The 13393-nt window shown below is 40.6% G+C and overlaps 1 protein-coding gene across 1 annotated transcript in view; it reads left to right on the forward strand.

Annotated features, from left to right (window-relative positions):
* The window catches only part of ttc7a (tetratricopeptide repeat domain 7A), a 64574-nt gene extending 52123 nt beyond the window's left edge, over positions 1-12451 (forward strand). The window contains exon 21 of the mRNA XM_034681587.1: positions 10576-12451. Within this exon, the coding sequence (XP_034537478.1) occupies positions 10576-10794 (219 nt within the window). The 3' untranslated portion in view covers positions 10795-12451. The remainder of the gene's footprint in view (positions 1-10575) is intronic.
* The last annotated feature ends 942 nt before the right edge of the window (positions 12452-13393 follow it).

Raw genomic sequence — 13393 nt, forward strand, 5'->3', positions numbered from 1 at the left:
CAGACATCCACAACAACTGCTGCATTTTCACACTATGAAGGGACATTCATACTGTCCCTATATAGTACAAGGCAGACATTCTGAGAAATAAGCTTCAGCTCTCATGCTGGGAGTAAAACCAAACGTCCATTACTCAAGCCTGGAGGTTCAGGCATTGAGCTTAGCTTAGCATGAGGTAAAGTTAACTCAAATCCATAACTTAAAGCTGGGGTTGGTAGTTAGACAGAGTCCTGAGGAAATGCTACATTCAAATTCATGATAGTTTTCCGTGACTACCAACCCTAGCTTTAATGCGGAACAGGTAGCCTGGCTCTCTACAAGCATTCAGAAAATCAAGACATTTTGTTTTTTGTCACTGTGGCTCAGAAATAAAGTTGATTTTCCATCAATATGAAGGGTTCAATCCCTACATATCAGAGTTTCTTTGGGCAAGATACTGAACAACAAAGGGATCTCAAAGGCATAGCTAGTGTAATATGAATTCATGTGAACAAACAGCTTTAATTAATCTCTGCTGGAAATTAACAGGTTAAACTGAGATAATTGAGATTATAAGGTGTAAGTGTCTTTAAACAGGACTAGACAAGTTGTTTTTGCCTTGCAGTTTGTCTTAATGCTCAGCTAAGTTTATTTCCTGATTGATTAATTGGTTGATACATTCAAACGTCAAAAATTTCAAATCAGACTCTAGATGTTTTATTTAATGCAGCTGATATTTTTATGGTCTTTGTTAACCTTAAAGTGTTAGAACATTGTTTGTTGTATTTCCTCATCTCGTGATAGGGTTCTTTATATACCTGCAGGAGGTAATAGGCCTTCATGTGAGTCAGGTTTATATTAAAGGCAGGCCTTTATTTCTAATCCGGTCTTAAAGATTATAATAATAGGTTATCTGTTATTGGAAAGCCCTGATTTGATACATTCTCTTTGGTCATGTTGAATTTTACTGCATAATAGTGCTAGTACAAACTAAACAGTTCTAATACAAATTAAAGCCCTCAAGCATTTCAGTGGTTTCATTTCTTCTCTTGGCTTTTATCATAAAACTTTTGTAGCAACTTTTGCAGAGATTCTTTACAGAACTTGAAATCAAGTTGCTGGCATCTTGTGGGTGTTGTATGTTAATTCAAATTACAGGTGTATACATTAGATCGTATTTTCAGGGAACAGAATTTTAGTTTTGCGATTTAATAAACTAAAGTGATGAAAATGTAAAATATGCTTGGCTCGATATGCACAGTTTATGAAAAAAGACCAGTTCTTTCACCTTTTTTTGTGTCAGCTGCACCTTCTGCTATTATTCACCTCGGCTGTTTGGCTATTACTCCGGTGATATAGTTAATGCACTTTCACAAGAGCAGAATAGTTTTGAAGCAGAGGCACTATTTGGTTGTCGGAGAAAGTATTGAATGGATTCGCTTGAGGTAACTAGAGTAAAGTGAAGTCATAATTCTCTCCTAAGAGGAAGAGGAAAGGGAAATATGAGCGGGGAAACCAAAACTGGAAGTTGTACAAAAGCTGAGCAGCTCCTGAGGCTTATTTTATACTCCTTCAACTCTACATATCAGCTTCAACTGTGTCCTTTTTTTTAAGTGTATGTGTGTTTGTGCGTGCGTGTGTAGAGAGAGAGAGAGAGAGAGAGAGAGAGAGAGAGAGAGAGAGAGAGAGCAAGAGAAGGGGAGAGAGAAGTGCAGTGATCAGACAGTGACTCACAGCTCTGGTCAGCTGCTGGTTTCAGAGTATTTTTGGATCGATTAGGGTGTGGTAGAAAGGGAAACCAGTACATGTCTATGCTATGCTAAACATGCTAATAGTCAGCACATTTTAACTCTACTTTTTTATTTTAAGCACATTGTGGTTAAGTTTGAATATTTATCTTAGCAACCAATCCGACTATGGGTATTGGCAGTTTTTACACACGTTAGTGTGTGTGTTCAGTTCATCTTGCCACGAAAAGGTTTAGGTGTGTGTTTGTGTGTCATGTGTGTGTTCTTATAGTTAGCTGATACTGAAACACAGCCCAGCCTCGCTTCCGGCGATGGCATGAAATGAATCTGACCCACTCCCAACATCCTCCACATCTCATCCCTGCCGCTCTGAGTCACACACACACACACACACACACACACACACACACACACACACACACACACACACACACACACACACACACACAGATTTCCCTTTTCCTCCTCTCCAGCTGAAGCATATTCATACACTGCTTCACATATGCATGCATACTCTCAAGGACGAGGACTTGTGCTCATTGAATTAATCGCGTTCCAATTATCAAATGCCCCCATCTCTCTCTCTCTCTCTCTCTCTCTCTCTCTCTCTCTCTCTCTCTCAGTGGATGGGGGTGGTTGTCAGCTGATTAGATAATGCAAATAGATTATTTATAACACTTTGCACGTTCTCGCCGCTTTATGAGATTGCCTAGCAACCAGGGAAATATATTCTATTGAGCAAGACCGCTGATAACCACGGAGAGAGAGAGAGAAAGAGAGAGAGAGAGAGAGAGAGAGGGAGAGAGACAGAGAGACAGAGAGACAGAGAGAGAGAAGGAGTGATAGAGGGAGAGGAGTGAAAGAGAGAGAGAGTGAAGAAGAGAGGTGAGAGAGAGAGAGAGAGAGAGGTGAAAATGAGAGAAGCAGAGAGAGAGTGAGAGAGAGAGAGGGTGAGAGATTAAGAGAGAGAGGATTGGGAGTTGGCTGGTTGCTCCGTTGCTATGTATGGCTCATCTGGGCCCACTTATTTTTTCCTCTTTCTTTGACACCTCTCTTTTTTTCTCTCCATCTCACTCTCTCCATATCACTTGTTCTCAGTTTAGCTCTTTCTTACTCCCATCCTTCTTTCCTTCCTCTTTTGCTTGCATTCTTCCTTCCTCCTGTATCACTCCTCTCTTTCATTTCTTCCTCCTCCTCCTCCTTCATCGTCTTTTCTTCCCTCCTCCTGTTGCTTCTTCCTCATGTGGGTGTGTACCTGACATTGACTTTCATACTGTTATATATTTATAGATCAGCTCTCAGGCACAGAGAGGTGAGAATTAACTTTGCAGTGCAGGTTCACAGTATGCGCTTTGTCTTTTTTTCTCGCTTGTTAACATTCACCACAAGACTAACGCTACAGTCACACGCTATTCGCCATGCACATGTGTCATGCGTTCCATGGAGGACATGGTCAGCATCTTCAGTATCATGAGACGCTGACAGAAAAATCGTTTCTCACTGGTGGCTCAGAAAAAAATTGTCATAACACTGAGCAGATTATGAGAAAATGACACCAAAAGTCACTTACCCCTCGTTCATCTGAGACAGACTTGCAGTTATCCCTGTAGTCATTTCTTGCTACTTCAGTGTGTGTTTTGGTCTATTGCATCTGTTTATGGTAACTCATTTCTTTGAAGAGATGTTTTGTGTATATTCATGTTTATATGGTTCAACTTGTATAATCATAGCACTTTAACGGGCTTTCTTGCATTGGCATTTTCTTGTAGTGTCATTGGTAAATGGTAAATGAACTCGAACTAATGTAGCGCTTTTCTAGTCTTTCTCTTTACGCTATACTCATCGCATTCACCCATTCACTCACTGATGGTAGAGGCTGTAGAGGGGACCATCAGTATTAGCCAATCTCATTAATTCACATTTAAACACAACTGAACAACAGTTCAGTGTCTTCGGCATGTGACTGCAGGAGCTGGGATCGAACCATCAATTCTGATTGATAGATGACTGGCTCTACCCTCTGAGCCACAGCTGCCGCTGTCATTGGGTTCCCAAAAAAGCCCTCATGGTATCTTTAAGTAGGTGCTCCGATATATGGGCCCTGCTAACCCCTTGAGCAACTGTCCTGTGTCTGGTAGACCTGTTCATGGTACACTCATGTTTTTTCCTCCTTAGGACTTTATAAAACATGGACATAGTCTCAGCATTAGCCGGGACATCCCGTATATTGGGCTAAATTGGTTTGTTTCATACGGGACCTCAATTGTCCCATATATTGACTATTAACTCTTGTAAATACAGCAGACTGCACTCTACAGATCCTAGATCAGATAAAATGGCAGTGGCAGATCGTGTACCAATCACACCGCCTGTCATCCAATCACAGGCCCCTTCAGGCACATCAGTTGTATACAGCGCAAATACGCCAAGTCCTGCAAAAACAGTGTGGAGAGGATTTTCTCTCTGATGGCCATTAAATGGTCAGACTCAAGAAACAGATGTAGCACAGAGCTGATCAAACATGGACTTCAAATTAGGGATGCACCGATCCTACTTTTTAGGTCCCGATACCGATATCGATATCGATACCTGGGCTTTGGTATCTGCCGATACCGATACTAGACGATCCGATCCCGGTATTGATTTAATAATCTCCATTCCTTAATGTGGGGGTAGAATCATGTTTTGGCAACTTCAGGCTCTGACTTTGTAAACCAAAATAGATCAAATAAATTTAACAGACAGTATCATTATTCAAGAGATTATAAATGAGTACCAACAGTTTGGTGAGTTAATCTTCATAACCAACAGATATTACAATTCAACTGTAAACCTCAGCAGTGGATAAGAAACATTACCACTGCACATGTTGCAAGTTTCCGGCGGAGTTGTTAGCAAAAGAAGCATGAAATGCACCTAAACTGCAGAGCCTCTGTAGTTATCCTCCATCATGCTCCGCTGGGCAAAAATGCACAGACCAGCTGGCGCTGATGACGTAGGAGATGCACATGGCTGTTGTAAACACAGAAAAGCATAGAACTGAGATGAATAGATCTGCTATATGGATCAGCACTATATATCAGCCCCTTGTCACCGATATCCGATGTAGCTTTTTGAGTCCGATCTAGCCGATATCCGATACCAGGATCGGATCAGTGCACCCCTACTTCAAATATCGGTAGACTGTGACTTATCATGTAAGGACTTCTCTCTGGCTGCAAAAGGACAAAAGACTGCTTGAGTCAGTCAAGAGCAGCAAAAAATATCCATGGAAAAGTACACTTAGTGAGTCATACTCCTCTTTTGCATTACATTTTTCTTTTGCCTGTTTTTTGATGTAAGGAGCCAAATTGTGGTTTCTTTGAGGTGTATTCATATGAGGTTACAAAATGATACAGTAAGGATTAAAGGGAATATACACACTTTCTGCATTTCCAGTTGAATCTGAATCTGAATATACGCTGAATTCACACATCATGCTCACACCACCATGGCACCGTGTCACCTGTCCCTTATTTAGTAGTGAGAAAGTTGGCAACCCTAGTCTCAGTGAAGCTACCAGTCTGTTTCTGAAGGGGTGTAATGAATTACAAATATGCTTGTTGCTTTACTGGTACTGCCTCCAACTGACCTCCATCTAGAAAGGGGCTTAGAGCTGAGGTCAAAGCCACCTAGCCTACTGGCTAACAGCTACAACACATCCACCTGTCAGTCTAATCTGCCATGCCCCTGATTATGCCAAATTATGCATTACTCTGAGCCTTAACAAATTCAAGATGAAATTTACTTCAAAGAAAACAAACTCCAGTAATGTTGTTAGGAATAAAGAAATGCGGTGCAGCAACTGCGAACCACTTTTTGTAGCAGGCTGTAAACATGTTTAGGTCTGTTGTAAAAATGAGCATTTGATATGGGCTCTAATGGAGTTTCCTTGCTATCTAAAGGGCTTTAACCTCACAAGGAGCATCAGATTATCACACTGTTAAGTCAAATGTTTTCAATGTAAAACACCAAACTTCCAAAATATTTCCATTTTATGAAATGATGCTCCCAGAAAAAATAACACATTCTGTAGCTTCAAAAGTAAACTCAGTCATAAAAGGCTTTCTTCAAAGAGGAATACAACGATTGTAAACTCTACACATGCACATAAACTTTATAGAAAGACAGATTCTCATGAACACAACATATAATAATCCAGCCATAAAACATCTGAGTTAGTGTAGTATAAAGTCTGTAATGAAGGAGAAGCAGCTAGCCTGGATCAGTCCAGCTTAATGTCCTCTAACACCTCTGAAGATTATCAACACATTATAACTGACTCCATTTACATTCCCAGTCTTTAATATGCTAAGGTAATCCAACAAGCTGCTAGCTGTAGCTTTATAGTTTACATAAACATACTGATCATTTCAAATTCTCTTTGAGAGTATTAATACAGAGAAGTGTGTATGTAGGGGGTTAATAAGTAGACAAAGCTCAAAGCAGCATGACCGGGTCAGAACCAGCAGTCTCAGCTCACCTCAGCTCTCTGCCTGAGTGGTCTGAACCTCTAATGGGATTAAAGGTTCAGGTGAGACTTTCTTGCCGGTTCAGAGGCAGTTCATCAGGCCACTAGGTTACACTGTGTGTCTCTGTGTAGAAGATGTTAGCCTGCAGGCTTTTAACAGACTTGTGTTACAAGTTTGGTGTCACAACATGCCCTGCGGCTGCCATATTGGATTATGATGGACATTATGAACCTGAACTGCGGCATGAGCAAACGAACCATCTGGAGACTGAAGATATGAAAGATTTGGAACCTTTACCTTTAAAGAACTATTACCAAAATTATTAATATTTCTGTTTGGTCTGATGATTAACTCTTTGAACTCTGCAGACTGCATGTCGAGCTAACAAGTCTTTAAAGTCCATAGTGTAGCTTTGAGTATTTCTTTACAATTAGCTGTATACAAAACTATGATGTGGTGAAAAGTTAATAGGATGAAATAAGCTTTTGTTTATAAGTTCCTAACAACTACTCCCATAAAAATGTCTGTAGCTGTTTGTTTGAATATCACAAAGACAGAATACTCTTTGCACAGTGTGAAACACAAATACAAGCAGATCTCTCTCGTGCTAATCAAAATAATCAGATCTCTGCTGGGTGTGTTTGTTTCAGCCTTTTTCATTCTCTTTAATCCAAGGGTTGTAAATGCACTTGATGAAAAGTTTAGTGCTGGTTGCAGAATTTATAAAGTTTGCTAAGATGTATCTTTAAAGATGGATGTAAAACACCACTGCCCACTCGCTCGGCTTGACTCAGCTCAGCTCAGTAGTGCTTCAGTGATACAATGAAGAACAAACCTGCACTGCCAGCTCCACGGGATCAGCTGAGGTAAAACTGCTGACAGATGGCTGGGAGTAATTAAAGCAAAACCAATAGATACCAGTGTTTTTAGAGTAATGCCAGAAACTCTCACGAGCAATCTACATGATCTTGAGCACACATCAATTCACTCACTCCCTCCTCTAATCTGCTCACTCTGCTGCTCCCTCACACTTTTTATTATCCGTTTTTACTCATTTTATTTTCTGTTAGCGCCTTCAAAACATCCTTGTGCTGCCTAGCTTAGAACCTTTTTCACTAGCTATGCCCTCTCTCATCTTCTTAAAGGTAGGATAAGAAAATCAACAGGCACCAAGCATAGACTGTATAAATAATGAACGTAGTATCCGTAACGTCACCCATCTGTTCCTAAGAGCTGTTTTGAAGCCAGTCGACGGCGGCAGCCATATTGGAAATGCTGAACTGATAGCCTGGTTCAAAAAAACGGCTTGGCTCTACGTAGCTAATTTCTCTGTCGGCACACACTGAATGGGGAGTGAATTTTTTTCTAACGCGACGATTCAGAAGATATTAAGATTATGAGTTTTTGCCCAAATAAGGACATGACTGACTTGACTCCCGGACGGGAACACTTAGCTGTTGGCTCGGAGGCTCAAACTCCACCTCTTTACGTCACATTATTTCTGGTTGAATTTCGGTGACGTCACAGATACTACATCCATTATCTATACAGTCTATGGTCTAGCATGAAAAACATAGAGAACAGATATTCATGTTGCTCTCAGAGGTTAATTTTTTTCCTGATTTGTCCATCTAAGAAAATGTTATTGAGTCAGAGTTGAAATAAAGAAGGAATTAATTAATTGATATAAGGTCAAATATTTACCGCTGCAATTCTGGACTGAAGAAATGGTCAAAATCTGTGCTCACATTTAGACCCAGATCTCTTAAAGGGGCGAGGCCAGTGGTGAAATCATGTGACATCTATAAAAGAAGTGACTCTCCCAGCCTGTTTGTATAAGAGCTCGGTTTATTCCCAGGTGTTGATTTGATCGAGCTGCTGATCGAAGACGATCATCTTTGCCATGGTTACCAGCAAACTGACAGATGGAAGAGTGTGTGTTTGTTTGTGTGTACGTGTTTGTGCATGTGTGTGTTTAAGCTTGAATCAATATGAACCTAGAAGTCTGCAGACGAGAGCTCAGACAGAAAGATGCAGAAACTGGTGGACAAACTGTCATCAAGGAATACATCACACACCTGCAACTTACACAAACATATAGACACAGAGACGAGAGAGAGAGAGAGAGAGAGAGAGAGAGAGAGAGAGAGAGAGAGAGAGAGAGAGAGAGAGAGAGAGAGAGAGAGAGAGAGAGAGAGAGAGAGAGAGAGAGAGAGAGAGAGAGAGAGAGAGAGAGGGAGGGAGGGAGAGGAGTGAAAGAGAGGAGAGGAGAGAGGTGAGAGATAGAGAGAGAGTGAAGAAGAGAGAGAGAGAGAGAGAGATAATACTTTATTGAAAGTTGCATCAGAGCAGACAGCTTTGTGAATTTCAACCCAATTAACCTGAAACTAACAAGAGCCACCTCAGAGTGTTTGTTTTTGTGTGTGTGTGTGTGTGAATCAGATAGTCAACGTTGGAGAGGACGATATTGTGCTGCCTGTAGTCACCTTGTGTGCATTTGACACTGGGGATGTACTGTACAATATATATGAAGAAATATTGTATTATTATTTGTTATCCTGACAATACAGTTCTATCCAACAAAACAGATAATGAAAGTTAGTTTAATTTACTCATATACAAGCCTACACATTGTGACACAGCACAAAATATGTGCTGCAAGTATTCTGAGAGGACAAAAGTCCTCAAATTTTTACACAACAAATCTTTTAAGTCACACAAAAAAGTCATCATCTTAACAGAGATGTATTCAAGAAGTAGCTGCAGCTGGCATTAGCATCAAACAACAGTGAGTGCTGTAGTTTGGTGCTAATGGAGTATTTTGAACAATATCTGGAGTCGCTGCTAATTTGCAGATGCATCCCTACCTGCACTGAAAGAAAGAAAGAAACAAACAAACAAACAAGCAAACAAACAAACAAACAAGCAAACAAACAAACAAATAAGCAAACAAACAAACAAACAAACAAAGAAAGAAAGAAAGAAAGAAAGAAAGAAAGAAAGAAAGAAAGAAAGAAAGAAAGAAAGAAAGACTAGTACTTTATTTCTTTCTTGTTAACAATAGTAATAGTATAGATATAAAAATAATATAGATAAAAAATACATACAATATATATTAGTAATCTTATCCATATCAACCACCAGGGGCAGGTTAACAGTTATATATGTGTGTGTGTGTGTGTGTGTGTGTGTGTGTGTGTGTGTGTGTGTGTGTGTGTGTGTGTGTGTGTGTGTGTGTGTGTGTGTGCGCGTGTGTGTCTGTGTGTGTGTGTGCGTGCGTGACTACATGCTGTTGGTCAGTTGCGTGACACCCTCTCCTTTTGGGCTCTCAAACAACCTGAACCCCGACTGAGCTGTCCTCCAGAGGGATGAGACACACACAAACACACATACACACACACACACAAAATGTTCTGCATGCCCTTTAACACGGTGGCAAGATGTTATACACTTTATATCACACACACACACACACACACACACAAATATATGTGTCTATGTGTATGAATGATGCAGTGTTAGACCAGTGAGTGCAATGGCATGCAAACCCAGCTCTCTCCTTGGCAGAGCCCAGGGCAGTCATCGCCCATCCTGACATGTAATGAAGACATGTTTAGCGAAGAAATTCACCATGCATTTTCATTTTTCATTTTTAATTAATTATAATATAGCAGCTCACACACACAGACTGCATTCTGTTCCAGCATTGTTTGTATATCTGTGTTCAGACTCTGCTCATACTGCCTCGTCTTTCAGCTCCTAATCTCTAGATTTTGTGGATTTTCTCCCTGCAGTTGTACAATCCCAGTTGAAAATAAGTCTGGTAAAGTGAAGGACTGTTGGATGTCATTTCTGAGTATTTTTGTTGTACTAAATTAGTCCACAGGACAGCAGGCATTTTAATCCAAGATTTGGATTTTTAGTATAAAGCCACCATTTGCTTACTTGATCTAATGATACCATGCCATGCTCTGATGTTAGACATTATGGATAGAAAAGTTTGAGGTTTGATTTATAATAACACCATTTCATATTCTGTAAATGAGAGCACGTTATAGGTTAACTTTTTGTCCCTTACCTATATCAGTTAGTTCAGCATTATCTAAACAAGTCCAGCGTGCTGAAAATTCCAAAGAGTGAAAAGTTTTTCTTTTTTTCCCCCAGATAGCAACTTCTCAGGGTCCGTAAAAAGCCCTCTTTAGCTTTGGCGGGAAGTAATCAGATTGTTTTGATGTTTATATTTTTGTAACAATAATAATTATGCATTAATAACTGATCACTTTCAACAGAGAATATGAGCAGTATTTCTAATCGTTACTTCTATCTCATCCATGAAGGGCCATCTGTTGGTGAAAACCGAGCGTGTGCACCTTGGGGAGAAGGTTCTTCGTGATGCAGTTCAGGTCCACAGCACCTCCCACGAGGCGTGGAGCGGCCTGGGTGAGGCCCTGCAGTCTCGAGGCTCTGCCCAGGCCCCTGAATGTTTCCTGACCGCTCTGGAGCTGGAGGCTTCCTGCCCCATCCGGCCCTTCACCACCATCCCGAGGGAGCTTTAGGGGACCTAGGGGGGTTTGGGTTGAAGAATTAGCAAGAAATTGCAAGAATACCGTACTCTGCTGAAGGATGACACATTTCAAGGACAGGTGGTACAAATGTCTTTGAGAAACTTTCTTGTCTGGAGAGTGAAGAGGAGATTAATTCTGCTCATCTCTCTGTTCAATATGCAGCTAAAGCCAGGAGGCTGTTAGCTTAGCTCAAGAACAACCAAAAAACAAAAACCCCTTCCTTCTCTCCTCCTTCTCCTGAAACCATAAACATTTTTATTTTTACACTTTATTTTTGTTTCAATCAAAATTTTAAGAAATAACATAAAAAACTTCAGAGATTACTAAAGTAATCTTCAAGTAGAGCCAGGCCCCCTGGTTTAAGCCTTTGCGCTAAGCTAAGCTATGTTAACCTGGCTCTGGATGTAGCTTTAAATTCATTATCTATGCTGTTGTAGCAGCCTTTTCATGGATTTCAAAGTCAACACATTTATCGTTGGTGGAATTGTCCCCTTATGCCTTGTATGAGCATGAAAATATAGTAAAAACAAATTGTATTTATTATTATTATTATTTTCTCTGAACTGAAAATGTTGCAAAGAAAACTGATGTTTATTTGGATTTCAAGTCTGTTCGAGAAGAAAAAGAGATTCAGCTCATTTTCACAGATAAGAAAGCAGTATTTAAATGTACAATGAAACAATGTTGTAACTGATGTAAATTTATATGTTATAGTAAAAATATTGAGTAATATATTTAAAATCAGAATAGCGTCATTCTGTATAGCTCATAGATTCATCGTGATCACCACAATCATAGGGAAGACATTTTCCTCTGACGTCATGCTCAGTGTTGGAAGCTGAATTGCTGATAAAATGTCATAATGCATCTGTTTTTGGATTTATAATCAACTGAAGGGAAAGTAAGCCATACTTGAGGTCTAAAGTAACATATATGATAACCTGTTGGCTTCTGTTAAACAGCAGCTAATGTTAGCATTGAATAGTAACAGTGTTGTTTTATGTGTCCGTGAGCCTCCAGAAAACGTGCAGAAATACGAGCAGAGGGCATCTGTTTGTATCCATGTGTGTAAAGCATTAAAAAAAAGCCTTAGTGATAACTCTGGTCAGATTTTTAGATTATCACGCTGGAATACAGCTAAATGACAGTCACAGGGTTATATCAGCATTTACTTTCTCCTGACAGTGACATCAGAGGAAAACAGGTGCCGTGTGAGTGTGTTGAGTGTCAGAGGTGTGCTGGTTACATCTTGTGGCAGATTGTGTTGTTGTGTTCTATATGTGGAAACATAGATTATGTATAGGCTGTCAGTCTCTGCAGCAGCTCATCTTTATTTCAGCTCCTTGATGTATTTTTGATGATCATGTTGATTGACGCTGCTTTCATGTACATGCACAATAATACCTCCCCACCCTTAGATCATCCAATGAGAGCTCTCCTGTCATGGGCATTCACACATCATTCCATATGTCACTATAATATTTATTATTATTATTATTATTGTGTGCGTGTGTGTATGTTTGTGTGTGTGTGCATGTATGTGTGTTTGTTTGAAGCATTCCTATGAGCTGTTTTAAGTCACAGTTTCCGTTTGAAGGCAACACATCCGCTCATAACACGTGTGTTGTTTTTTTCTTCATCTTCCTAATTCTCTCTGTTATAAACAACAATGGCTTTTAAAAATCACTGCTGGATGCCGAGTCTTCACCTGCCTTGTCACTTGTGACTAATGGACATCACTTCCGAGTGCCTAACCACATTAATGTGAGCAGTGGGACTGTGCTGCTGGCTTATGTAATACTGCCAGCACATTTTCCTGCCTCCTCCTCCTCCTATGTCTCTCTCTCTCTCTCTCTCTCTCTCTCTCTCTCTCTCCTCCTCTGTCTCTTTATGTCTCTCGCCCTCTCCCGGCCTGCCTGATGTGATGTGATGTGGCTTGGTTGCCTAGCAGCCATCCTCTTGTTTGAGTAACTGGGGAAGCAGAGAGATATCTGGTCTGCAGAACACACACACTGGAAATCACACACACAGAAGCTGATAATGCCCCCGTTGTGCATTTTTACAGGCCTGACGGTGTCTGTTTGATTTCTGCTGTTACCATGAGAGGTATGAGCCAGCTATAATCAATGTCTCAGCCTGCTCTAAATTGATTTGTGGTATAAGAAGAACCCCCATTTCTTAACCCTTTCCCTCCTTGCAGGGCTACAAGCTCTAATCCCGCCTCCTCATCTTCACACTCACTCCACAATCGCCCACACTCTCCATCGCTCTCGACATGAAAATCCCTCATCAATCAATACTTTGATTTCCTCGTAGGAATTATCGATCACTGTCGCCTCTTTTCTAGCCATCCGAAGTAAATCTATTTTTACTTTTTCCTTCCTTGTTGCCGGCGCTCCCTGGTTCCATCCTCTCCTCATTAGCACCATGTGTGACACCTACACAGGGGCTCCGGGAGATGAATGGTCTAATCCCTGTGGGGAGGGAGTGAAATATTACATGGTGTGTTCGCACAGATACACACTCACACTGACAACGAATGCACATGCTTTAAAATACACACACGCACAGACACTCACACACACACACA

Source organism: Notolabrus celidotus, chromosome 4 (genome assembly GCF_009762535.1).
Source record: "Notolabrus celidotus isolate fNotCel1 chromosome 4, fNotCel1.pri, whole genome shotgun sequence".
Lineage (NCBI taxonomy): Eukaryota > Metazoa > Chordata > Actinopteri > Labriformes > Labridae > Notolabrus > Notolabrus celidotus.